Here is a 26,211-nt window from a genome sequence, read left to right on the forward strand (position 1 = left end):
TTTTAACTTAAAGTTTAATATTTTTAAAATAAATTACCAATAATTAAAATAATATTGTATCACAATATAAATTATTTATCATAAATCTAAAATATAATTTATATGCTTAAAAATATTTATTTATTACAAGTTTTAATTATAATATATAAAATTTATATATCCTCTTAAATAATGTAAACGTTTAAATTTATCTATGCTCTGATTGCTCTAAATCTTCATCATATTCATTCTCATTCTTTTTAACATCAGAAAGTATTCATTCTCATTTGAATACGCTCTCTCAAGGACGATTTAGCACATTGTAATTGGATATCAAAAATTCATTTCAAATATATATATATATATATATATATATATATATATATATTATCTAAAAAAATTCAAATATGCCCATAAGATGCATTTGGGATATTATCTAAAAAAATTATCCTTTTCAATCCATCATTTTCAAGATCTTTAGTTCTAATTTAATTTGAAAATTTTAAAATAAAATATCAATAATTTATATGTTCAAATTATAAATTTAATTATAATATCATTTAAATATTGAAAAATATTTATTTATTTTTTGAATTATAAATTGTAAATTTAGTTATATAAAATAGTAATGCAAGGGCTAAAATACTAGTTCTGATTGTAATTTATAATATAAAAGTATGATTTAGAAATACTATTTCTTGATTTAGAGCTTTACTTTAAAATTGATTTAAATTTTAAATTTTGATCCACCATATTAAATTGAAGATAATTTTTCTTGTTTAGATAAACTAGTTTTTAATAATGCTGTAATTTTGATTAATTGATATTTTTCTTATTACAATATTTTGATCCTAAATATGAATTTAGTTTATTTAAAATAATTGACACATCATATATATTAAGACTAGAATATTTAAGATTGATAAAGATTATAATACTAATCTTTTGATTTAAATTATCTAAATTGATTTGTAGTTTATTATTAAGATTTAAAATCTTTATCAAATTAAAATTGAAAATAAATTTAAAAATAGTATTTAAAAATTGATTTGTCATACCCAGAAAACATGAGGCTTTTTTATCGGAAAGGGGTATTTTTTATTTTTTTTGTATTTTTCATACCGGGATGAGTTTCAAATTAATACCTTTTTTTTTTTGCTTTTATGACTTCAAAGTGATAAAAGTTTTTTATTTTTTTTATTTTTTTGGTATTATAACTTCAAGGTTGTAATACACTTTTTAATAAAAGTCATAAATTTTTTAGTAAAAGCTTTTTTTTTAAGTTTTAAATTTTTTTACGATAATTTTGTTATTTTATTTTGTTTTGTAATTTTTTAAAATTCTAAAAAAATTATTTATTTAATTAATTATTTATTTAATTATTAAATAAATAATTTTAATTTTACATGTTATTAGTTTTATTTAATATGGAGTATATTTTTTTATTTTATTTAATATGTTATATTTTTTAATATTTTATTATTTAAAATATATTATATCTTTTTAATACTATTTTATTTAAATATTTTTGTTTATTTAAATATTATTAAATAAATATTCATACATATGCATACTTCACGAGTGCAGAGACTATTCAAGCATACAAAGCTTTACTTTTATAATACTTAAATAAATAATATTAAAAATATATAATATATTTTAAATAAGCATTCTTTATACCACTTCTAGTTACAATAAGTACTCTCTAAGTCATTCCTGATCCTACACTTAATATCTCCCTCATTAAGATTTAAGTATTTTTTGTCACTAAGTCACTTTTAACTTTCACAAACAATATATGTTTGATAGGAAATGTATGCTAATCATTCAATTAGTCTTTACATAGTAAGCTCGAATACAATGAAACTCGTTAACTTTGCAAAGCTAAGATTCATTCAATTTGCTCAAGTTTCTTTTGTCCAATGAACTGACAACATTACACACTTATTCGTTTTGTCTTAGAATATTCTTTTGGGATTCAATTTTTTAAACACAATTATTTTCAAGCTTTATGTAGACTTCGGAGCTTCAATCCATTAAGAGATCCTAGCTAGTCGTTGTCTAATAGCTTTGACGCTTGACATGAGACCGCTACTATGTATAGAGAGAGTGTGAGGGCTACAAATGCTTTTTGCAACATATCTCCATAGAAGTGTAGTTTGTCAATGTTGTCTAGTGTTCAGAGTTGACTTTCAACATATGAATTGAAGGAAACGTTTATAGCATAAGACAACAGGAATTAAGAATGTCAAGACAAGACAATTTAAATATTTCCTTTCATGCACTATGGCACGAGTTTCTTACCAAGTTTATGGACATTACTTTCTTATGATTGCTTTTAGTTCTTAAGAGTCGAGTAACTGCTCCCATGCTTTTGTATTGCAAGCTAAGTGCAAAAGCATTTGTTTTTTCAGGATTGGACACAGAAACAACCGTAACTCATATTTTGTCTATCGTCTAAAGCTTTTTTGTTCATACTTTTTGGCTTATATCTAATAGAGATAAATATCAATCTCTAACTTAAGCATGAAAGATCAATATATAAAATTTATATTTTGTTAACATCAAAACTTTAAAGATTTAATTATTTGGTACAATTCAATGAGACTTGGACGCAGTTAGATTTAACTTTTTTTTTTGTCAGATTCTACTAATGTACCAATATTAATGTTAGTAGAATTTAATTTATATTTACTGGAGCAAATGAGACACTTTGTGTCTCACTTTTACAAAGCAATTGAGGTTAAATATGTTGTCCACTTTCTCGGAATGATAATATTTTTTTTTTGTTTTTTCTTTAGATAGGTAGTAATGAAAAAAGTTAATTGAAGGTAAATTGAAAATAATAAATATATACATCAAATTAGATAATTTTCATTGTAATAATTATAGATTATAAATATAGATTATAAGTTATTACTGTGATACTTGTATACCAAATAATTGAATAAGAATTTACGTTATGACCAAGTAATTTTATTCATTAATATGATCCGGTAGTAAAATAATTTTTTATTAAATGTTTGTATAAAATCATTTATAATACATGTAAATTATACTGATATTAATAATTTATTTTTTAACACATTCTCTAAATATAATTTTTATCGTTAGCTAAATTATACTCATGTTAATAATATTTTTTCTTTATTGTGTTGTGTGTATTGTTTTCCCACTTTTAGTGAGAAAAAAAATCTTCAATTTTTTTTTATAAAATCTTTATGACCTTTTAAAAATATTTTTAGAATTTTTCTATTTGATTTTTCTTCAAGACACATTACACATTTTTTTTTCTATGATAGAGTCTTTAGACTCTCAAATAATCAATTTCACAATTACACAAATATTTTTATTAAATACATGATAAGAATAATGAAATTAGAGAGAAAAAATTAGACCTTGAAATATGAATTCAAAAGGATAACTTTCTCTAATAAAATCTTTACAAGACTTTTCTTGTAAATTAGAACACGAAAGATAATAATACTAATGAGGTCTTAAATAAAATATAACTCATAGTAAAAAGAAAGGTAAAGAAGAGAAAACAAAAGTTTAGAAAGAATAAAAATGATGTATATTCTTTTGAATATGTGTAATCATTTATAAGTACAAAATATAATTAAAAAGTTACAAAAAAATAAATATAAAAAAAATATTCTTTTCAAAATTTGGAATTGTGAGTCAGGATAAACGTGGTTGAATGGTGTTTCAAACTTCACACATTAGCTAGGAGATGTAAGGTACGTTGGGAAGACTTATAAAATAAAGGACCACAACCTCAAATAAAAATTTGAGTGAGGAAAAGTAAACAAGTATATCTAAAACTCATGAGAGAGATGAGATTGAGCACGTACTTGTTGCTCAATGCTTGATTTCTGTCCTAGTTGATCCCGATTCGACATTAAAAGTATATTGATTTTTCCCCAATAACCGAATACTTTTGTCTGATACTGCATATTTTATTCCATTCATAAATCTATTTTCTTCCCTATGAGTTCTAGTCTCAATTAAAATACTAGTTTTTACCGTTCATATGTTATGATTTGAATATACCACACCAATTCGTTATGTATGGATGATGAGATTCCATTGATACAGAGCTACTCGTTCTTTTTTCTCGAGAATTCATACATCCCTTATCAGTATATGGACAGTTATCTCTCAAGCACAGGTTTAGGTTTGGCCTCAATGGAAAAAAACGGAGCACCTAACAACGTATCTTCACAGACCAAGAACTACGAGATCGCCCCTTTCATTCTGGGGTGACGGTGGGATCGTACCATTCGAGCCTTTTTTTCATGCTTTTTCCGGGGGTCTGGAGAAAATTGCAATCGTCAAGTATACCCATTCCAAATTTCATTCCAATCAAATGATCCGCAGCTGTCAATATATCTCGTGGTAACAAAAATGTATTGTTCTGAGGTATATCAAGATTAAGCTTTTGGTTCATATTTCGTTGACCAATCCTTCCTAATTCACATCTTTGTTGAATTTTTTTTTTTGTAATTCTTTACATAAAGATTCAGAAAATACTGGATCTCCACCAACACAAGCAAATTGTCGATAAAACTCCAAAATGACATTTTCTTTTGACTAATGGATTTATTTTAAAAAAAAATTGTTAATTCAAGAAAAAGTTGTATATTGATCCTCAGAATACAACTGATATATAGAAATATATCTCTGTATATCCTTTTCATAAATTTTTTTAAAAAAGAATGTGATTTACGAGTTAATCGAACATTTCTTCTTCTTTGTAATATTTGTAATTTTTTTTTCGAATTCTACCCTTTTACTATCATAAGTTGTTTTGTTTGAATGAATATTTGTCTATGCTCATGTGCCGAGTGTGTCATGAGATTAACATAATTGTCCATTCTTGTTTGTTGGAACGGTTATTTCATAGCTCGTAGGTAATAGTCGGAAGCTTGTAAATAATGTTAAAGATAAACATTTACTTATACATAAAAGATAATAGTACCTATTATGTGATTTTATAGATAATTAATTATCCACTAATAAATAAAATATTTAAATATATTTGACTATTAGAAAGGTTAGAGATATAAGTACTTTGTAGGATGTCATATATATTTTATGAGTTACTAAAAAAATTAATAAAAAATATAATCAATCAAAGATAAATTATTTGTATAAGTCCGAGATTTTTTTTATATATGTATATAAACATTTGTTAGGAGAGACTAGTTTGTATTTAATTCTTATATATGTGTATATAAATTTTTTTTTATAAAAAAAATCAGTCTTTATTATTTCTAGACTGATAAATGATAATACTAAAAAAAATCCCAAATAAAATAAAACAAATAATTTGCCCACAACACAATCATTTTCACACAAAACGCTACTCACCCATCTTCTTCACTTTCTTTCCCCCCTTTCGGTTTCGCACCTCAAACCCGACATCAATCTTAATCGTGTTGCTGTTCCTGTTGTTCCTGCTCCCCATCTTCTCTATTTATCCATTCCCACTCGTGGGGTTACCCTCCTTACTCTCTCCCTTCGCTTACGACAGCAACCACGACCCTGAATTTTAGGCTTTGGGATTGAGATTCTCTCTTCTTTTTTCTTTTTTTTAATTTTTTCTTTTTTTTAATTTGTGAGGGAGAAAGGGGAGAATGTCGAAGAAGAAAGTTAGCGGCAACACCATGACGCTGAAGGACTTCCATGGCGGTTCTATTCCCTCTGATCTCCCTCTACCTTCTGCTCCTGGCGTGTAAGCACCACCCCTTTATTGTTTTATCACTTGTTTTCAATCCATGGTTTTAACTTTTTAATCTTTTCGTGTTAGTTTGATTTGTCTTCGATTATTCGCAAATGGGTACCCCTGTTGATGCTGAGGTTGTGAAAAGAAAAAAAAAAAAAGGTGTTTAAGAGAGGAATTAGATCTGTGGATGAGTGGGTTCTAATTGTGCTTATTTTTGTTTTGTTTTTGGCGTGATGAGGTTTCTTCATGATGGATTTGTTTGTGCAATGTTTTACCCGTTTTTTGGAATTTTGCAGGACTGTGAGGACTTCAGATCGTTCTGGTTTTGATCGGCCGTCGGCGTGGGGGATGCCGATGGGGCGATCGGATCATTGGTCTCGGCCGCACACGTCACCCGCGACTAGACATTATGATGACAAAACCCCGTTTCTGTCTAACACTGCCCCAATTGGCAGGAATTTTGATGAGGATGAGAGGAAGCCCCTTGATGGTGGTTCGGTGCCGCGTAGGACAATCAGTGATGAGAGCATCCGTGGTGGTCCACCTCCTCGTGTTGAGGTGAGGCCACCGGAGTATGGACTGGGAGGGAGTTCATTGGGCAGGCAAGTGGCTCCAGTGTCTCAAACTCCTGTTGGGGCAGGCAATTCATACTCTGCAAGGCTCACTGAAGCGGTGCATGTGGGAATGAATCCTCTAAGTTTAGGAGGTAGTAAGGAGCAGGGAACTGCAGGTGATGGTGGTGGTTATCCGAATGTGTGGTCAATGAGGAAAGAAGTGGCAAGTGCTGTTGAGCCAGAGCAACCGGCTTGGTCTAGTGCTAGTGCTGCTTCCAAGTTGGCTCATGCGAGTGCTCTTGAGAAGGTATCTTCTGGTAGATGGCAGTCAAAGGCTGTACATTATCAGACAGATGCTGAGGTGGTTAGATCTCCTGAATTGGAGAATAGACCACGTGTTAATGGCGTTGGTGCCTATAGTAGGATGGATGCAGTGGGTGAAAAGGAGTATTATGATGCAATGCTAGCTAGACACACTGAAAGGGGCTTAGGCATTGATAATCAGATGCAAGGTGGTAGGAATGAGTTACTAAATTATGAAAGGTCCAGGGTTTCCCGGTATTCAGATGTACGACCGACAAGTGCACCTCATCACTCTGGTGGGGTTCAGCTGGCTCGAAATGATGGCAAAATTGTTGGGTCTGATTTGCAGCACCGTATGCCTTCTGAACCAACTGAGCGACATAAACTGAAGTTGCTACCAAGGGCAAAGCCAGTGGAAAGTTCAGAACCTGCTGTCATGGATTATGCACAGGTATTCACGAGTTCAGCTTACGAAATTTCCTTCCACAAGATTTTTTTTTTCCTTTTGGTAGCGGGATTGGGTGGTCAGCATTTATTTATTCTTACAGTTATTTTATGAACTCTCTTATTTGCTTCATGGTAGGGTAATCGTCATGTTAATGATTCTGGCCATGTTGAAACCGTTTATCAGGCCCACGGCCATGCCAATTTTGTGAAGCCTGTATCAGCTGGGACTGACAGTGGGAAAGACTCAGGACAGCGCCCGAAACTGAATTTGAAGCCTCGGTCTCAGCCCATTGAACAGCTGGACGGAAACAGTGAAAGAGACAGGTCAGTTGCATGAGCCTTATCCATGGAATTACAGTGTGGGAGATGAGCCTTATCCATGGTTTCTTCTGCAAGATTTATTTGCTTTAAGGAATAATAGAATGGTATTTTTTCCTATTAAAGTGTGGGAGATGAGCCTTATCCAGTTTCCTCTGTTTCTGTCTATCTTCCTCTCTGTACCTTATACATTTAATTTTTCATTTTATCAAACAGATTTGAAGAAGAAACCATGGAATTACATTTATGCGACCTATATATCGAAACATTATATTATAGGTAGCAATAGTTCTGTGTGTGTGTTTGCCCATGGAATTTTGTGTGCCTGTGTTTGTATCCTTGGCTCTTTTTCAAATTTAGTAAGTAGTAGATATTATAATTTTGGAGCAATTCTGGAAGATTAGGCTTAGCCGCCTAGGGCTTGTTTCATGCTTGGAATTGGAATTGGGCCCTTAAATTCAAATTTCATGTTTATAACACCTTTTGGAATTAGTAGTATCGATACCACAGAATTAAAAGACTATTAAACAGTACCATCATCAATTCTTATGTTTGCTTTTAATTCCAAAAATTTTATGTTTGCTTTTATTATTGTCATATAAGGAGTGCTTTATGTGTGCTGTGTGAATTGTCATTATAGATATGTTTGTTTAAAAGCAAAATGGATATGAAGTAATGATTAATGTTGAACTTTGTAATGTCTTAATTTCATCTTGTGTCTATGCTCAAGCTCAATGCATAATAGGGCTACTTTCAGCAAGTTTATTTGGTTAATTATTTGTGGCTTCATGTTTAATAATGGAATGACTGATGCAAATGTTTCAGGAATGTTTTATTTGGTGGAGCTCGCCCACGTGAACTAGTAAGTGTTTTCCTTTATATATTATCCTGAATGCCAGTTAAAGTTTATGCTTTATTTTTATAGAGTAAATGGCCTTGAATTTGCATCTCATTATCATTTGAGTTCCTGAAATTTGGGAAAACTCAAGTAAGTCCCTGATTTTTTTAAGATTTCATTCAAGTCCCTGAAATTAACTCACTTTGGTCCCTAAACTTATGTTATTACTATCACTTGGACTAGGACCAAAACAAGAAAAAAAAGGGTTAAGTTTAGGGATTTAAATGAAACTCTAAAAAATTTCAGGGACTTATACGAGTTTTTCTAAGTTGTAGGACTAAAATGACAATGAGGTACATAATTATTATTATTAGGTTTAAATACCTTTTAAGTCCTTGCAATTAGTGTTTTTTTGCTTTTCGTCCTTGCAAATTTTTATTTTTTTTTGTTTTTAGTTCTTAAAGCACTTTAAATAGTGAAAAAACGTTATCTAAAGCCTTATAATATAAGGACAGAAACCAAAACTAACATACTTTGCAAGGACTAAAAAAAAATTGTAAGGATGAAAAGCAAAAAAATGTTATATTGGAAGGACTAAAAAGATATTTAAGTCCTGTTATTATTAATTTGTGTTTTTGTCATGTTGGGGATAGGGATATCCGGTAATGCCAACTGCAGCATCTGGCATTACTTTCTTTCCTTTTCTCTGTGCTTGGCTTCTTGTTTTCATCTTGAAATGTTGCCAATTTTCCCACAGGTATTGAAGGAGCGAGGGATTGATGATGTTGCAATCAACAATTATGATGTGGTTGAGCATTCAAACAGGTAAGGACTTGTTTTGTCTGTCTGTACCAATCTATTTGGCTCAATGGTGATCCAAGTCTGATTCAATGCTTGCCAATTGCCAATAAATCGTGTTCTGTGAAGGGTTGAAAACAATATTTCGAGGGTTGAGAAACTTCCTGACCATTCAACCCAGACTCGATATGGTGAAAAGACTGAGGACGCTCATCTTGATCAAAAGACAGGCAGAAAACCCGAAAGAAAGGAGCAAAGGGTAGATGGTGAAAGGGCTCATGCACAGAGGAGAAATTGGCGGGGTGATACTCGGAGAAACGGGAAGGAGAGCAATAGGCAGCCGCCGGCCCTTGAGAGGCAACCTTCACCTGAGACATGGCGTAAGCCTGCTGAGCAGCAGCCAAAATCAGCTCCAGGTGCTGCTGGCACACGGTATGGTAGAGCAGCTTCAGCGGTCGAACTTGCACAAGCATTCTCCAAATCTGTATCAGATCCAAAAGTAAATGATAAGTTTTCAGGTCAAAGGGGTCTGAACACTGGCAACAGCAGGACACAAGTGCCATTTTCACGGCTTGTTGGTCCTACATCAAGACCTCAGATCAATGGTTATTAAAATATTTGGTGGATAATAGGACTCACTAAAGACCAATTTCTAGGAGACAGCATTGGATTCATGCAAAGTGGAATTGCAGAGCACTTCGTCGAGTGGCTGTGGTTTTCATTATTTTCTCCTCATTCACAACAAATATGAGAGAGAAATTAAAATGATTTCACGAGTTACATAGCTTTAGTTTTGACAATACCAATTTACAATCACCATATTTTTTGTTTTTATTTATTGCCCCATATCATTTTCTGCCAAAACACTATTATTTTTTTCTTCTGTCTTTGTGGTGGAGATGAAGTGCTGTTGCCTAATGAAAACACTGTAGCATGATTAACACCATAAAACTGTTCGTTTTAGTTTCATCATCATGCGGCTATCTTGGGCAATTTATGGACCATGATCACGGATTTCCAAATTGAAAAAACTTATTGCTATGTTATATGCAAAAACAGTAATTTTTATCAATAAATCAAATAGTTTATTAAATAATATGTGTTCTTTTTTTTTTCTTAGGTCAAAGACCATTAGTGTTTCTCAATCTACTGGGACAGAGATTAATGGAATATGAGTGGTTATCGTTGGTCCATTTTTACACGACGGAAATGGAATATGAATTCTTTTTTGAAATAATTTGTTTTCACTTATGTAAACATTTTATAAGTCAATTCTTTTGATTAATATATAAGTGTTCTTAATGTTGTGAGTTTCAGCTTGTATTCATAGTTTTGTCTTTTGAAGGTGTGAAAGTTCATTTGCGTAAAGGGTTTTCTTAACCGATAAACAGATGTGCTACCAAATCATCGTACCAAAGAAAATGAAATGTTGCTTTCCATATTTACTCAATGAGTCAAATAACTTTAATATTTTTGTTTTGCTATAATAAACAACTTTAATGAGATGAACTGGAATGTAAACACTACCAATTGTACCTTGTAGCCTATACAGTCAAACCATGACTAGACAACGTACTGGCAAAGCTTTTGTTTAACATCAATCGTTTTTAAAATTTTATATTAACTACAATCATACAATAAATAAATATATATAATGAAAAAACATGAGAAGATCAATTTTATACAAGAGTAAAAAGTCATCTTATCAACAAAGGTTGGGTCCAGAAACAGCGACTAGTTTTTTTGTTATATAAAGAATTAAGATTTGAATTTTTGTTGAGAGAAATATTCATAGTTCATTTTTAATCGTGTCTCAAACATAATTATTTTTTATGGAAAATATTTATGGGGAATGAAAAAAAAAATAATTATATGATTACTTATTTTGTATTGTTTAACGTTACATTCACTTATTTTGTACGAGTATGTCCACTTACTTTAACTTATTTAAAACACACAAAAAAATTTAAAATATGATAATTAACTAAATGATTTAACATTTCATTTAAAATTAATCAACCAACTAAAACTTTATTTTTAAATAAAAAATAACTTAAATGCATGATAATAACACATTTTCATTATATATACCAAACTTCACAATAAAAACATTATCTGTGTCCAACACACAAAGAAAATGTATTTATGCCAAAAGCATTTTTCTAAAACAAATAAAAAAGTTTGGGATGTGGGATAACCACGGTGTATAAGGTGGATTACTTTGATAAGTGATCCACCACGAAGCACTTTTTAAGAGCCGTTGGATTCAGGTTCATAATATTATCATGGATCCTTCCTGATCAAAACATTTCATCCTCTCTGTCCCTCCCTCTCCCAACGCCTATGATGGAGGAGCCTCCAATGGCGGCTCCGAGGACTTTTCAGACGCAATCCATTCACCTTCGTGATCAACATTCTGGCAATGTCTCCAACGCTTCCGGCAATGGCCAGTTTAGAATGTGCCAGTTTGCCATAACATAACTCCATGCCCACCAAGTGTTTGATGGTTTTCCTAGGTCACTTTTCTCCTCCACTGCTGCGGCAGATCTCGCGAAGAGGAAGGTCACTTGATTCAAAGGCATTTTATAGTGGAAATGAAGGTGCCGATAGCTTCGCCAAGATTCTATACAAGTGGGTCACACAGATATAGATCTGAGAAGATGATATGTAGAGTGTGGGATCTCACGAAATAGGCAAAAAGATGTGTGTAGGGATTGACACTGAAGGCGTCATGGGAGTCTCGTTGGAGCTTCCATCAGAGCGTCGGGAGAGGGAGGAACACAAAGAAATATAAGTTTGTGTAACTGTTTTGGTCTCTACCTTTATTTAGATTATTTTATCCTTCAAAAATTATTTTCATAAATAAGCTAACGCACTTATTTAAAGAAAGAATAAAATGAGAAAACAGAATAAACACAAAGTTTTGAAATTTCTATTTAGTAACTGACACTTCCATGTACTCTCCTACTATCCTGCATTCCCCTATTCAATGTAACCCCACACGACCACACAACCACACAACACCTCTCAAATTAATAACAATACCTCAAAGGAAGGTTCCCATTTTTATTCTTAATTTCTGACTTCAAATTTCGATCTTAAATCTCTTTCTTTTTCTTCCTCTACTTTTTTCTTCTCCTACTTCTACTATATCTGTATAGTTATCTTTTTGGTGGAAATTTGATTTACATGCTGTTTGAAATGTTGTTATTTAGATTACAGATTTGGAAGAATGGAAATTGTAACGTACGAAATATAACAATGAAAATGTTTTTTACTATTATTTTCGGATTTTTCAAGTGTTGCATTTGTGGCCAAATCCTCCCAACCCAACATTATGTAAACTCAGTAATAATTTTGCAAAGCTAAATATTGCATACATGGACATTGGTGAATGTCTGAAAATAACTCATCACATGATATATGCCTACCTTCCATGACCGCCTGAGGTTGCACCCTTTCTCTATGTAAGTAATATTATCAATCTTATTATATCAAATTCTCAATTGAACATCATACCAACTTTTTTTTTCTGAATACATGAATTTTTTTTTCCTTTTATATGCAAAGATGAAAAAATCTTCTTGAAATTTTTTAAAGTGTTTTGCATGATTCAATGAAATTGTTTATGCTAACACATGTACCTCTCCTTATTGTTCATATTTTTTTTCAAAGACATTACAATAGATAATATATTGGAATGCACATATTTTAAAATTGAAAGGATTCTTAATTTTTTTAACTTTTTTTTATTAAACTCCTTACTTTATTTGCTTTCAACTAACTCATTTTTTTCAGATTTTTTAATAAATATTTTTAATTATTTTTCTCCCCTTTTTTTTTTGTTTCCATTTGAAAAAAAAGAGAGTAACAAAGATAACTAATTTTATAAACCTACAAGTTAGTTAACTAAAACTGTCCATTTTTAAATTTTAAAACCTACCAATTTGTTAATTAAAAACTGCTTATTTTTTTAATTTTAAAAATCTGCCAAATGAAAGTTGCTATTTTGTTGTTGTTAACTTTTTAACAAACCAATATTTTAATTAAAAATTTCCATTTTAAAATTTTAAAAATCTACTAATTTGTTAATTATAACTATCCATTTTTAAAAATTTTAAAACCTACCCAATATGTTAATTAAGTTTTAAAGGTTTGATTTCTATGAACATTTTATATTTTGATCATTTGTGTCTATGTAATCACACATTACTCTTTTTTTTAACATATATTTTCTTTAAGTTAATAACAATACTCAGAGATTTTTAAGTTTTTTATTTTAATTTTCTTTTATCTTTGTGTCTTTAGGGAATGAAGTCATGAGAATATATAATTTTCTAATAATCTAGGATAGTGAAAAGATATATGGTTTTATGTTGACAAAACACTCTTTAATCTATAGAGAGAAATTAGAAGATATAAGGTAAATAAAAAACCTTTGTATATTTTATAGACTTTTTAATTGTCTTGTTCTTCTTCTTTGTTTCTATTTACTTATTTTATTGTTTCTTCTTAAGTGTTTTTATAGGTAAAGAAGAACAAATCTAATGATTTTTTTCTTATCTCAGTCACATGCTATAAGTTTTTTTTAATTACTTTTTTATTATCTTTGTGCCTTTAGGAAATCAAAACCATGAGAGTATATAATTTTCTAATATTCCATGAGGTAAAAAAATGTATGGTGTTGTGTTGGCAAAGACTCTTTGACCGGAAAAAAAAATGAGAATAGACAGGATAGACAAAGGAAAAACATCTTACATTTTATAAATTTTTTAATTGTTTTTTCTTCTTCTACATCATTTTTTGTTTACTTTATTGCTTTTTCTTAAGTATTTTTAGAAGCAAAGAAGAAAAAACCTAATAATGTTTCCCTTATCTCATCATATTAGAAGTTTTTTAATTGTTTTTTATTATCTTTATGTCTTTAGGGAATAAAAGTCATGAGAATATATAATTTGCTAATATTCAAGAATGGTGAAAACATGTATGGTGTTATATTGGCAAAATCTTTTATCTGAATAGATAATAGAAAAGAAATGAGGTAGACAAAATAAGAAAACCTATTACATTTTATAGACTTTTTATTTGTCTTCTTATGAGTTAATTTTGTCTTTTATTAATTTCCTTTTGTTTTGTATTGCTATGATTTTCTTTCTCTCGATTTTGTTGGGGAATTTGAAGTTTATATGCCATGAATCTGTTGGAAAAGAAAAAGAAGAAAAAAAACGTAATTGTGAAGAACATGATGATATCTCTTTTTTTTTTTTTTTGTATTTGATCATGTCATGCTTATAGCATTTAGTTGTACAAATTTGTATTAAAATTAATTTTTGAATTTGTATTTGGATAATTTTTTTTGTTGAATTTTATATTTGGATCATAAATATCTAATTACGAAGAAATGACTTAATCAATAGTTGATAATATTAAGAAATAATTTTATTGAATTTTTGTAAGGTGTTTAAGATGATTTTTTTTTCTTTTAATGAGAGTTTATAAAAATGAATTTAGATAAGTCATCAAAACATGAATCTTCTCTTACAAAAAAAAAGGGAACATGAATTTTAATATCTTTAAGCTAATGTGTTCACTTTAACATAATATTATCTTTAATTTTTTTCTTCTAAAAAAGTAAATAAAAAAGATTAATTAACTATTTTCATTGTCCTATAAATTTCTTATTTATCAAACACTAATGAAAAAACAAACACCATTGTATATTTTTATAATTTGTTAATTTTGGATATAAATGTTTAAAAAATGATAACAAACTTAAAAACACCCTCAAAGAAAACATGATTTGAATGATATTTTTTATATTTTTCAATTACAATTAAAAAAATGTGCGGATAATCTTTATTCTGTACACATATTTTTTTATATTTACTTTATATATTTATTTATTTCTCTTATTTTTTTTCTTCATCACATATTTTATTTTGACATATATAAAAAAAATCCTTAGAATTAAAATATATATACCCTATAAGCAAAGATAATTAAAGACTAAAATAAGAAAAAAAAAATTCAACAAGTGATATGTTAATGTTACCATTTTAATATTTTATAAATATATTTTTTAAATAGAATGATATTCAATTGTGCATAAATAGATATGTGTTTACAAACATAATATGTTAATTTATCATGATATCATAATAAATAAAAATATAAGAAGTAAAATTATATATATACATATATATTACAAACATATTAAATTATAAATGCACATTAATTATATATAATAAGATATATTATTATAATATATAAATTTTAGCAAAATAAAAATAGAAAATGTAATAGAAATGCGAACACATGTGACAACTGGGTTTCTGTTGCTATTTTTTAAAATTGTTTTGAATTAAAAAAGTAAAATAAAAAGCAAAGCAAAAGCGACGACGTACTTTGCAATTGACAATTGCGACTAGCAACTTGACGTGCAGGAACCGGATCGTGAACTCGTTTTGCGATCGTCGTCACCGTCACCACCAACCATCATCGCTTTTTCTTCTTTTACTTTCTCATCAGAGTCTCACTGTGACAAAAAACGGTTTTTGTATTGTACCTTTTGAGTTCTGCCCTTTTCGATCTTAAGAAGGCGTAGAAAGGAGCAACAACATGTTGGAGAAGATCGGGTTGCCGCCAAAGCCTTCGCTGCGAGGGAATACTTGGGTGGTCGACGCTTCACACTGCCAGGGATGTTCCTCTCAGTTCACCTTCATCAATCGAAAGGTTAATTCCGGTTATCATTTTTCATTTTCGATTTCCACTTTTTTCATATATTTTGTTGTAAATACTGAAACTTTTTGCAATTAGAGGGAAAACCCATGATTTATTTTCCCGTTAGAGTGCTGGATTTTATGTGGGTGTTTCCGAAAATCTTAAAGTCGTTAAATTTTTGCTCGTATATTATTTATGAATGATTAGAACTTTGGCTGATGTCGTTATGCTAGTTGGTTTTTGGCTTCGAAGTTTGGATGTTTGTGTGTATTTATGGTGTTTTTTGTTTGTATGGTACAGATAGTTAATTTCGTATTAAGTTTGCACCTATTTCTTAATGGAAAGAGTGATTAAATTTTAGTTCAGTGGGCCGCGGATCTGTTTGGGTTAATCGAGTTAGGCTGATTTTTTCTTAATCAGATTAGTTAATTGCATCTAATTGCTGTGTTTATAAGAAATATTGTATGTGCAAATTCTCTTTGTTCTGTGAAGCCATGTCTAATTGCAGATCATTTTCCTCTTAGGAGTTTATATGCAAAATTTTGCTTCCTACTCATTCATATAAAGTTAGCAAGTATAACTTGTTCTTGTCATGTGAAAGTGTTTTGATGCTCCTTCCTTGGTGCATTGCATCTGTAACCTGCCTAAGAGAGGATCACTCACCGTGTTTGAAGCTTACCGAGTTGAATCCTTTTATCAGACTTGTAGTTTGAAGCTTCATGGAGTCTTTGGTTACAATAAATGAATAATATGCTTGTTGATTTCATTTCATCATTTTGTGTGAAACATGAGATGCTGGGTATTGGGAAGATAATCTTCCATGTTTGCTTATAAGAATGAATCTGATTGAACTCTAACTGAATTTTTTGTCCAAAATTTGTTTATTTACATTTTTGCAATTTTCTTTTATGTTTCAGCATCACTGTAGGAGGTGTGGGGGAATCTTTTGTGGCAGCTGTACTCAACAAAGAATGGTTTTACGTGGACAAGGTGATTCACCTGTGCGTATTTGTGAACCTTGTAAGAAACTAGAAGAGGCAGCACGGTTTGAGTTGCGACATGGACGCAGACCTGGGAGAGGTGTTTTTATTTATTTTTCTTAATATGTTGTTAGACTAACATTCCTTTATTTTACTTTCATTATTACTACATGGTTCCATACTTTTTGAATATTCATTTCAATTTATCCAGGAAGCTTGAAATCAGCACCTAGAGATGAAGAAGAAGTTTTGAACCAGATTCTTGGTCAAGCCAGTGGCGAAGTTCCCAGCAGACAAAGATCAATTGGCATTGCATCTTCTTCGAGTAATTCCAATTTTGATGAAGACATACAAAAAATTGTCTCAAATGACAAGCCTAATGTTTTGGGTATTGATTTGGAATCCACCACTCCAGATGAGTTACGTAAGCAAGCTTTGGAGGAGAAGAAGAAGCATAAAATTCTGAAAGGAGAGGGGAAATCTGACGAGGCGTTGAGAGCTTTTAAGAGAGGGAAGGAACTTGAGAGGCAGGCTGATGCTTTGGAAATTCAATTAAGAAAGTCTCGTAAGAAGAGTTTGCCTTCTGGAAACTTGTCTGACATGCTTAACAAAGGCATTCCTGCAGAGTCTGACAGAAAAACAAAGTCACTTTCTCATGTGGGTAGAGTAAAGGACGATCTTACTTCTGAACTTAGAGAGCTGGGATGGTCTGATATGGATCTACATAATGAAGACAAAAAGTCATCAAACTTGAGTTTGGAGGGTGAACTCTCATCACTGATTGGAGAAGTCTTTACAAAAACTGGTGAACAAAAGGGCAGCAAGATTGACAAGTCCCAAGTTGTTGCTCTGAAAAAAAATGCTCTAATGCTGAAGCGCGAGGGTAAGCTTGCAGAAGCCAAAGAGGAATTAAAAAGAGCTAAAATTTTAGAAAAGGAACTGGAAGAACAAGAACTCCTTGCTGAAGCTGAAGATTCTGATGATGAGCTATCAGCATTAATTCGTGGCATGAATGATGATAAAGAATTATCAAATCTGCACGATCATGGGGATGGTTTTGATTTTGAACGCCTTTTGGCCATTCCTGATGACCTTCACGGTAATTTTGAAGTGACCGATGAGGATATGATGGACCCCGCAATAGCTGGTGCTTTGGAATCATTAGGTTGGACCGAACCTGAAAATACATCTTCCCAGTCACAAACCTTTGACAAAGAAGAATTGCTTAGTGAAATTCAGTCTCTTAAAAGAGAGGCTCTTAATCAAAAGCGAGCAGGTAATGCCGAAGAAGCAATGACATTCTTGAAAAAGGCAAAGTTATTAGAAAGGGGTCTTAACAGCTCTGGACCTGAAGATTATAATACTATGTCACAAAAATCCACTGCTGTAAGGAAAGGTGTGAGTTCTGAAATTGCTGGTAATGGATCAGACTCCATTCAATTAGATGAGAGAAATACCAGTGCCACTAATAATGTTGCTTCCAGAGTGGCACCAAAAAGCAGATTGATGATTCAAAGAGAGCTTTTGAGTTTGAAAAAGAAGGCTCTCACATTGAGAAGGGAAGGGAAAATGAATGAAGCAGAAGAAGAAATGCAGAAGGGTGCAGCTCTTGAACGTCAACTGATGGAGATGGACAAGGCTTCGAATGTTACAATATCACGGACAAATACCACTGATAATGTCCCACATACAGCACATATGGAAGCTGATTTCAGTAGAAATCTGCCACTTGAGGAAGGAAGTGAAGATGACGTAACAGATCAAGATATGTCTGATCCAACATATCTTTCATTCCTTAGGGACTTGGGTTGGAATGATGACAATAATGATCTTTCTAATTCTCCAAGCAAGCCTTTGAAGAAAGATGATGATCATTTTGTGCCTGTCAATGATGCTTCATTAAGTAAGCATTCTACAAATATCTTGGTTCAAGCGCCAAGAAGTAAAGCTGAAATTCAGAGGGAACTTTTGGGTTTAAAGAGAAAGGCCCTTGCTTTCAGGCGTGAAGGGAAAGCTGAAGATGCTGAGGAAGTTCTTAAAATGGCCAAAGCATTAGAAGCCCAGATGGCAGAGATGGATGCTGCAAAGAGTAAAGCACAGGTTGAGGCCACTGTCATGAAAGACAGACTTTTCAATCCTCCAGTTGATGAAGAAAGGGACATGGTTGTTTCAGAACAGGATATGCATGACCCTACATTGAATTCAATGCTTACTAATCTAGGTTGGAAGGATGATGAATCTGAACCTATGACTATAAAAGAAGAGCCAGTTAAGGAAGCTACTGTTAGGTCTAAACATACTGTGGATCTATCTGCACTTGATTCCTCTTCAGGCATTCCTGCTACAGCTTTGAGAAGTAAGGGAGAGATTCAAAGAGAACTTTTAACATTGAAAAGGAAGGCACTTGCTCTTAGGCGCAAGGGAGAGATAGAAGAGGCAGAGGAAATTTTGAGGCAGTCCAAAACTTTGGAAGCCCAAATAGAAGATTTTGCTAACCAGAACAAGTACTTGTCACTTAATGTTTCCATGGATGAACAATCTGTTCTGTCTGAATCATCAGTCTTCCAGGAAAGGCTTGGGAGTTTGGGAGTTGCTACTGAAGTTGATAATGCTTCAGCCTCATCTGTGGTTTGGTCAAGTAAGAATAGTTCTGAATCAACATTTGGTTTAGAAAGAATCAACAATGAGACAAATATTGCCATCTTAAGGAAGTCTAATAATTTAATTCCTGCAACCTCTCACTTTGCAGATGGTAAGCATTCATTATCTGCCGACGGGAGTACTTCAAGTGAAAATCTTTCAAAAAAGATGAAAGCAGAAAAAATCATTGGTCATAGCTCCTCAGCTGGCCACTCTATGGATATGGTAGATTTACTTGCCAGTGATGATAGTAACATGTCTGAAATATTTACTCAAAAACATAAAGAATATAAACTTTGTTCAGCTAATTCATCTCAAGCTGATCCTACTATTCATTTGGACACTTCAGTGAATTTTAACCAAGATCGGGGATTCAAAAACAGTGATACAACTCAAAAAAGAGAAGTGATTGATGCAATTGAAAAGCCAAACATAAACAAGCCAAATGCTGTTCAGGATAATGCTTCTCAGCACCTCCTTACCTTGCGTCAGGAAATTTTGGCTCATAAAAGGAAGGCAGTTACTTTGAAAAGAGAAGGGAAACTAACAGAAGCTAAGGAGGAACTCCGGCAGGCCAAGCTGTTGGAGAAGGGCTTGGAGGATGGAAGTATGCAGCCAGACACTGCTTCTGCCTCTGTGAAGAATGTTGTACAAAAGAAACAAGAATTGTCAAATGTTAGTGCAAAACCATTGAGTAGCCGTGATCGATTTAAATTGCAACAGGAGTCTCTAGGGCACAAACGTCAAGCCCTAAAGCTACGGAGGGAAGGCCGAATAGAGGAAGCTGAAGCTTTGTTTGAACGGGCAAAGGCAATTGAAACCCAGTTGGAGGAGTTGACAGCTCAAGATTCCAATAAATCAGATGGTGTAGATGATGTGACTGTTGAGGATTTTCTCGATCCTCAACTCTTGTCTGCTCTGAAAGCTGTTGGACTTGATGATGTAAGTGTTGTGTCAAAAGCCCCAGAAAGAGAAGAGACTGTGAAATCCAATGCTAAAGTTGAAAACTCTAACCAAGAGAGAATTCAGCTAGAAGAAAGAATCAAAGAAGAAAAAGTCAAGGCACTTAATTTGAAACGTTCTGGGAAACAAGCTGAAGCCTTAGATGCTCTTCGACGTGCCAAATTGTATGAAAAGAAGCTAAATTCATTGACATCTGGTTCATGATGAAGTAAAGACTGCAACTTCAAAGTGGGAAGTCCTCCCTTGTTCAAATCGGTAGTTACTTTTAATTCAGTTTAATTTGTGAATTTTCATTGAAAGAGTACTAGAAGGTGCAGAGGAGGTTGCTCCTTCCATTACATGCACGTTTGCTTTATTATGTTCATAAACATTGGAGAATATATATGTGATCGTTCGCAAGTTACAATTTTCAAATGTGGTTCTAAACATGAATCAATGTTGTATAATGTGTTTACATTTGAAGTTTTAAACATGATCATCCCACGAGATATTGCAGGAACACTACCTTTTCTCACCCAAGAGCTGTTCTTTGCTGCGGATCTAACTTATAGGGCAGATCATTTTATGCCATTGTGCATTTGAAAATGGCTTCATCATTGTTACACTCATGAGAAACTATGATATGAGCATGCCCAATTCAAATTGTAGTGACTTTTGGATACAGCTTGGTAATCCAGAAACAAGGTTTGAAGGTTTATTATTACCTGATTCACTACCCCGTCTAAGAGCTAGATTCATATCCAAGCTGGGAAAGAGGATTTGTTTTCCATACCCAATTCTATTTCTATTTGAAAACATATTGTTTTCTTTTCTTTTATAAATAATTATAAAAGTGTAATATTATTCTTATTGTCACATTCCTCTACAAAGCAAACTAGTATTATCTCTGCAGAGTTATGTTGGGAAGAGAAAGAATAAGATAGACCACTTATGGAAACATATATAGGGATGGTTCTAATTCCAAGTCTTCTTTTGCTCCACACAGTTAAAGTATGCCACTATGGCACCGTAAGCGTCTATGTGAAGGTCCCTGGTGCTAATTAGCTGCAGCAGATATAGAGCAATGCTTGATGCATACCGAGTGAATGATGAAGTATTCTCCTAAAAATAAGCTCTAGTACGAAACCCGTAAACATTTTAATGGGAATCTAGAAAAAAATAGCTGGAGTTAGTAGGGAAATAAAGGAGAGGATAACTTTTTTCATTGGTAAAATATTTTTGTTGATTTTAATGTGATAATATTTTTTAAATAATAAAATGATATCTTTCCATATGCAAGGGTAAGGCTGCGTATAATATCCCTCCCCCATACCTTCGCATAGCGAAGAGCCTCTGGGCAATGGAGTACGAAGTTTTTAATAAAATGATACTTAGTATGAATTCAATGTGGTCATCTTTTTGTTGATTTTTATAAATATTATATATCACTGTAAATGTAAAAAAATTAAATAATAATAATAATAATAATAATAATAATAATAATAATAATAATATATTCATCTTATTCGGATCAAAACTATCAAGAAAAAATCAGAGCTTATGTCGATAATAATAATTAAAAAAAAAATTGTCTAGGTTTTACCCTAGAGAAGTAGCTCAAAGGGCTTCTCCCTTAATACTATTACATTCCTCATGAACCAGCAAAAACAAGAAAATTTTATCAGTTTATCCTAATTGATATAGATTCAATAGTAATAGATCATCATGACGACCCAATGGGTTAGGGTATCATGTTTTTCGAAAGCAAAGATCCTTAAAGTACGCTTAGTTCAAGATTGGAATCAAGAACTCTATAAATTCAAGGTTTTTTCAAGACAAATTTCTCTGCAATCATATAATTATTATGATTATATTGATGCTTGGTACAACACTTTACCTTCGGCCTTTTCAACATTCGTGGTTCTTCTGGTGCAAAAAGAAAATTTCATTTAAGTTTCCAAAATGATTCCTCAAGTGGTTCAATCATATTAATTTATCATTTGTAGTCAATATTTTAATGAAAGAACCACCTTTATCATTTGTAGTCAGCCAAGACATAACATGGGTTATGCCCTGGGATTATGATATGATTCAAGACTCAATAAAATTCTTTGATGAGAGAGGCACTCAATATCTAGCTAGATCAATACAAGTTAAATGGTGTAGCAAATTTGATATCTCGTTGGTAAGAAAAGAAAAAATTGATTAATGGGTAAAAATGTCTCAACAAAAGGTCTGAGATAAAGTCCAAACCAATAAAGAATCATCATTTTTAGTAAAAAAAAAACAAAAGATGATGATAGCCTCGGCCTTCACAACCTCTAAAGAAGAATTACAAGAAAGATTAAAAGAGATGAATTTAACACCATTAGTGGACCTCGAGGGCAAGGCCTCATCAGACTCTGAAAATGTTTTGCAAGACAACCAAGATGACTGTTATGAAAGGTACACCTAAGCAAAAATTAGATGGCAACGCAAGACCCAAAATGGTACCACATTAGGATACACATTCATATTTTAAAATCTGAATACCAAGAGCATTCAGCCTTGCATAAGGCCAAAAGCTTCTCTCTCATGCACAGATTTTGCTATCAACATACAACCAAGATTCGCTATCCCTTCATCATGAACATGCAGTCCTAATGACAACATTTCAAGTCCCAAAATCTGTCAAAACTCTTTCTTCCAAAAGAAGTCATCATCGAAGCAATTACTACCTTCAAGTTTCAAGAAAGATTTCAAAATATTACTATTCAAATATAATATTATATAATGTGCAACATGAGTGTTTATTTTATTTGTAAAAGAGTACTATAAATAAGGGGTCTCATGTAGAGACTAGCATGCTAGATTTCAGTTTGAGTTTTCTCTTAAAAGTGCACTTTTTCTAGGAGTGTTCTCTTGTGAGTATAAGCTAAGTTATTTTCTTTCCTCTTATATAAACCTTGTTGCTACAATAAAATGGTATTCCATTGAAGTTTCAATCAAGTCTTTTGTTGTTCAAGATTTCTTATGCTATATTCCTTCTTGCATTAGTTTATTTCTTGCTTCCATTCTTGCTTTAGTTTAATTCTTGGCTTAATCTTTATAGTTGAACTGAACTTGTTTGACACTTTGTAGTAAGCAACTACCAACTCTATTTCTAATGTACGATTCTTCTGCTCTGGTTGGTATTAGAGCCTAAGTTGCAGGGAGTGGCTTAGGCTTTGTGTCTGGAAGCTAAGAGTTCAAAATAAATTAGTCAGGAACTACTCTTTGATAATGTTAATTGGAATAGCAAGAACTGTTAGGATATTAGTCAGCTTCGAGAGATAGTGGTCCTAATAATAATAATAACTCTATGACTTTGATGAAAAAAACTCAACTAATGATTAGGTTGAAATCTGATCAAAATGATATTTGGACAAATTAGTGGGGGATTGTTTCAACTTGATTGGTTGTCTTTTGTTTGAGTCTTAGATTTGTAATTATGATAATTGAGAGAAAAGTTTTGTGGCCTGTTATGATTTTATCAAATTCAAATAAGATTGTTTCTTGTAAAAAAAAAAATTGTATTCTCAAGCCAAAAATATCATATAATAACAAATTAGGTGAACTTAAAATTATAAGTTTTAAAATGAATTGAATTGTATAAGCTAGCTTGATTAGCTCCGTAACCTAAATTTTTTGTTAAATATTATTAACATATTTATATGTTGGACCTTTATTTATTTGAAATAGTTTTATTATTAGGTTAGATATTTGGGTTAAAAAATAAAATATGAGGATCTAATTAATAAGTAAAGATATTTATAGTGAATTTCATCAAGTTATAAATATAAAAATTAAATTTCAATATATAATATATTGTTGTAAGAGTATGACTATATTAAAATATGATAATACATTTTTATTTTAATACCTAAATTTCATTTTTTTTAATTTACTAATTGAAATTTTTTATAATTAATTTTAATACCTATCATTAATTAAGATCTATTAAATAATAACGTAACTGATTAATAAAGTGTCAAATCTTAAATTTTTATTTATTTATCATCATACTATTTATTTATTATGTTTATTACTTTCATCACTTTTCTTTATTCTTTCTATCCGCACACTGGTTTATTGGGTTTACCGTTTACGTTGCTCATTTTCCAACTCTAAAATACGATAAACGATACGAGAGATTTTTGCCGTCAAAATCATTCGACCATATCAGTACAAAGTACAAACGGAGCTAAGTCCTAAGATAACTCAATTTTCTTAATCCGCAACAGACCATTAATTTTGATTTAACAGCACTAACAGAAACTGCCATCCTTATTTATTAATGTATTTCCTCTCTTTCATTGTAATTACTAGCTATCCACGTTTTTATTTCATATTTTTTTGATTAAAATTGAAATATTTTTTATTGGTATTTCACAATGCATTAGCGTGTATACACTAATATTAGTTTAATACGATTTTTTATATAGTATGCATGCCAATCGTATAATGGTATAAAGAAGTGTAATTATTATATACACAAACATAAATGATATAATAAAAATTACTAAGAGCATTATCATATCCAAAATCAACCCAAAGTTAAATTCAAATCTCAAAATTAAGTGTTTTCCATGGAATCTCCATAGGTTCTCCTGAGAAAACAAAAATTGAATTTAAAAGAGAGAGAAGAGTTTTTTTTTTTTTTTTTAATGGAGAAAATGTACTTATGACACTAAGAGACAACCAATGGAGACAACCATTAAAGAAAGAAAAAAAAAATCTTCTTTGATCAAGACAATTAATTTCTCAAATCCTTTAAGGAATAGGTTTTGTTTAAAAGAAAAAAGATAATAAAAAGAAAAGTTTTGTGTTGTATTTCAAATTCTTTAAGAGTTTAGGAAAGATTTATGACTCTAGGCATTCCATCATTTAACATATAAGTCTTATTATATATATTCACATTTCTAACATAAACTAAAACTCATCCTCTTAGATCAGTAAAACTCACTAACCACGTACACAAGTAATCCAATCACTAACTTATAAATTAATTAATTCATTTAAGCACTAAAATTAAATTCAATTACTTTTGTAATTTAACTAAATTACTTATAAAATCAATTATGAAAAACATAACATTACTATTATTATTATTATTATTATTATTATTATTATTATTATTATTATTATTATAGCAGAAATAAAGGCATTACACATCTATATGTCGATATTTTTATTTTGTTATCACATTTTATTAAGTTAAATTTGATATATTATAATATTTTTTCTTATTGTGTATTAACATATATTAATTTTAGTTTAGTAATATTATTTTTATTATATGAATTGATGTGTATATTAATTTGCTGAATAAATTATTTTGTGTTTGATGAATTTTATCGGTATGTTTTTTCTTTGTTTTATATTGTTTTTAGTTAGTTAATTTATTAATTTTCTCACTACTCAATATTTGTTGTTTATATTAATTAGTGTATAGAGTTAAATCCCTTAAAAAAAGTGTACTGACTTAAATTATTATATGTTGATTATGTAAATATTTTTATTCTATCATTAAAAAGAAATAATTCTTAAAATAACCTTTATTATAAAAGATTATAAATTTATCATACACATCAATCTGTAATTGGATTTAATATATTAACTATGCATTTAAATTAAACTATTGACATGTGTTAGTTTTAGTTTATAAATTATTTTGCTCAATATGTGTTTGTTTCTATTTTTCTTTTATTCTTGTGGCTCTACTATTTACGGTAATTTATATTTATTTTAATACGTATTTTATGTTAAATTGGTTGATATTTTTTAATTGCTTAATTGGATAAACCAATATTATTTGTTAATTAATTGCTTGGCTGTATAAAGTAGTTATTTTTCTCCATTTTTAGAATTGAAAAACGTAAACCACAATTATTTAAAAACTTCCATTTGTTTTAATTTTAAAATTCTAGACCGCTACTGTTTAAA

At 31.0% G+C, this 26,211-nt stretch overlaps 2 protein-coding genes across 4 annotated transcripts; both read left to right on the forward strand.

Annotated features, from left to right (window-relative positions):
• The first annotated feature begins 5,322 nt into the window (after window positions 1-5,322).
• On the forward strand, window positions 5,323-9,911 carry LOC100804052 (uncharacterized). Of its 2 annotated transcripts, none has more exons than XM_006583725.4 (6): window positions 5,323-5,716; window positions 6,004-7,015; window positions 7,196-7,335; window positions 8,155-8,191; window positions 8,925-8,992; window positions 9,095-9,911. In XM_006583725.4, exons 1-6 carry the CDS (start codon window positions 5,619-5,621, stop codon window positions 9,576-9,578), a joined length of 1,839 nt encoding a protein of 612 aa, XP_006583788.1. In that variant the 5' UTR covers window positions 5,323-5,618; the 3' UTR covers window positions 9,579-9,911. The 2 variants fall into 2 exon arrangements, with proteins under 2 accessions (XP_006583788.1, XP_003529282.1); XM_003529234.5 differs by having other exon boundaries at window positions 5,324-5,716; window positions 7,148-7,335.
• A 5,396-nt stretch (window positions 9,912-15,307) lies between these two features.
• On the forward strand, window positions 15,308-20,682 carry LOC100781939 (uncharacterized). Of its 2 annotated transcripts, XM_006583727.4 has the most exons (4): window positions 15,357-15,697; window positions 16,603-16,765; window positions 16,877-19,303; window positions 19,415-20,682. In XM_006583727.4, the coding sequence occupies exons 1-4, from the start codon at window positions 15,584-15,586 to the stop codon at window positions 20,470-20,472; spliced, it is 3,762 nt and encodes a 1,253-aa protein (XP_006583790.1). In that variant the 5' UTR covers window positions 15,357-15,583; the 3' UTR covers window positions 20,473-20,682. The 2 variants fall into 2 exon arrangements, with proteins under 2 accessions (XP_006583789.1, XP_006583790.1); XM_006583726.4 differs by having other exon boundaries at window positions 15,308-15,697; window positions 16,877-20,682.
• Window positions 20,683-26,211: the final 5,529 nt, after the last annotated feature.

This window comes from Glycine max, chromosome 7 (genome assembly GCF_000004515.6).
Source record: "Glycine max cultivar Williams 82 chromosome 7, Glycine_max_v4.0, whole genome shotgun sequence".
NCBI classification, from domain to species: domain Eukaryota; kingdom Viridiplantae; phylum Streptophyta; class Magnoliopsida; order Fabales; family Fabaceae; genus Glycine; species Glycine max.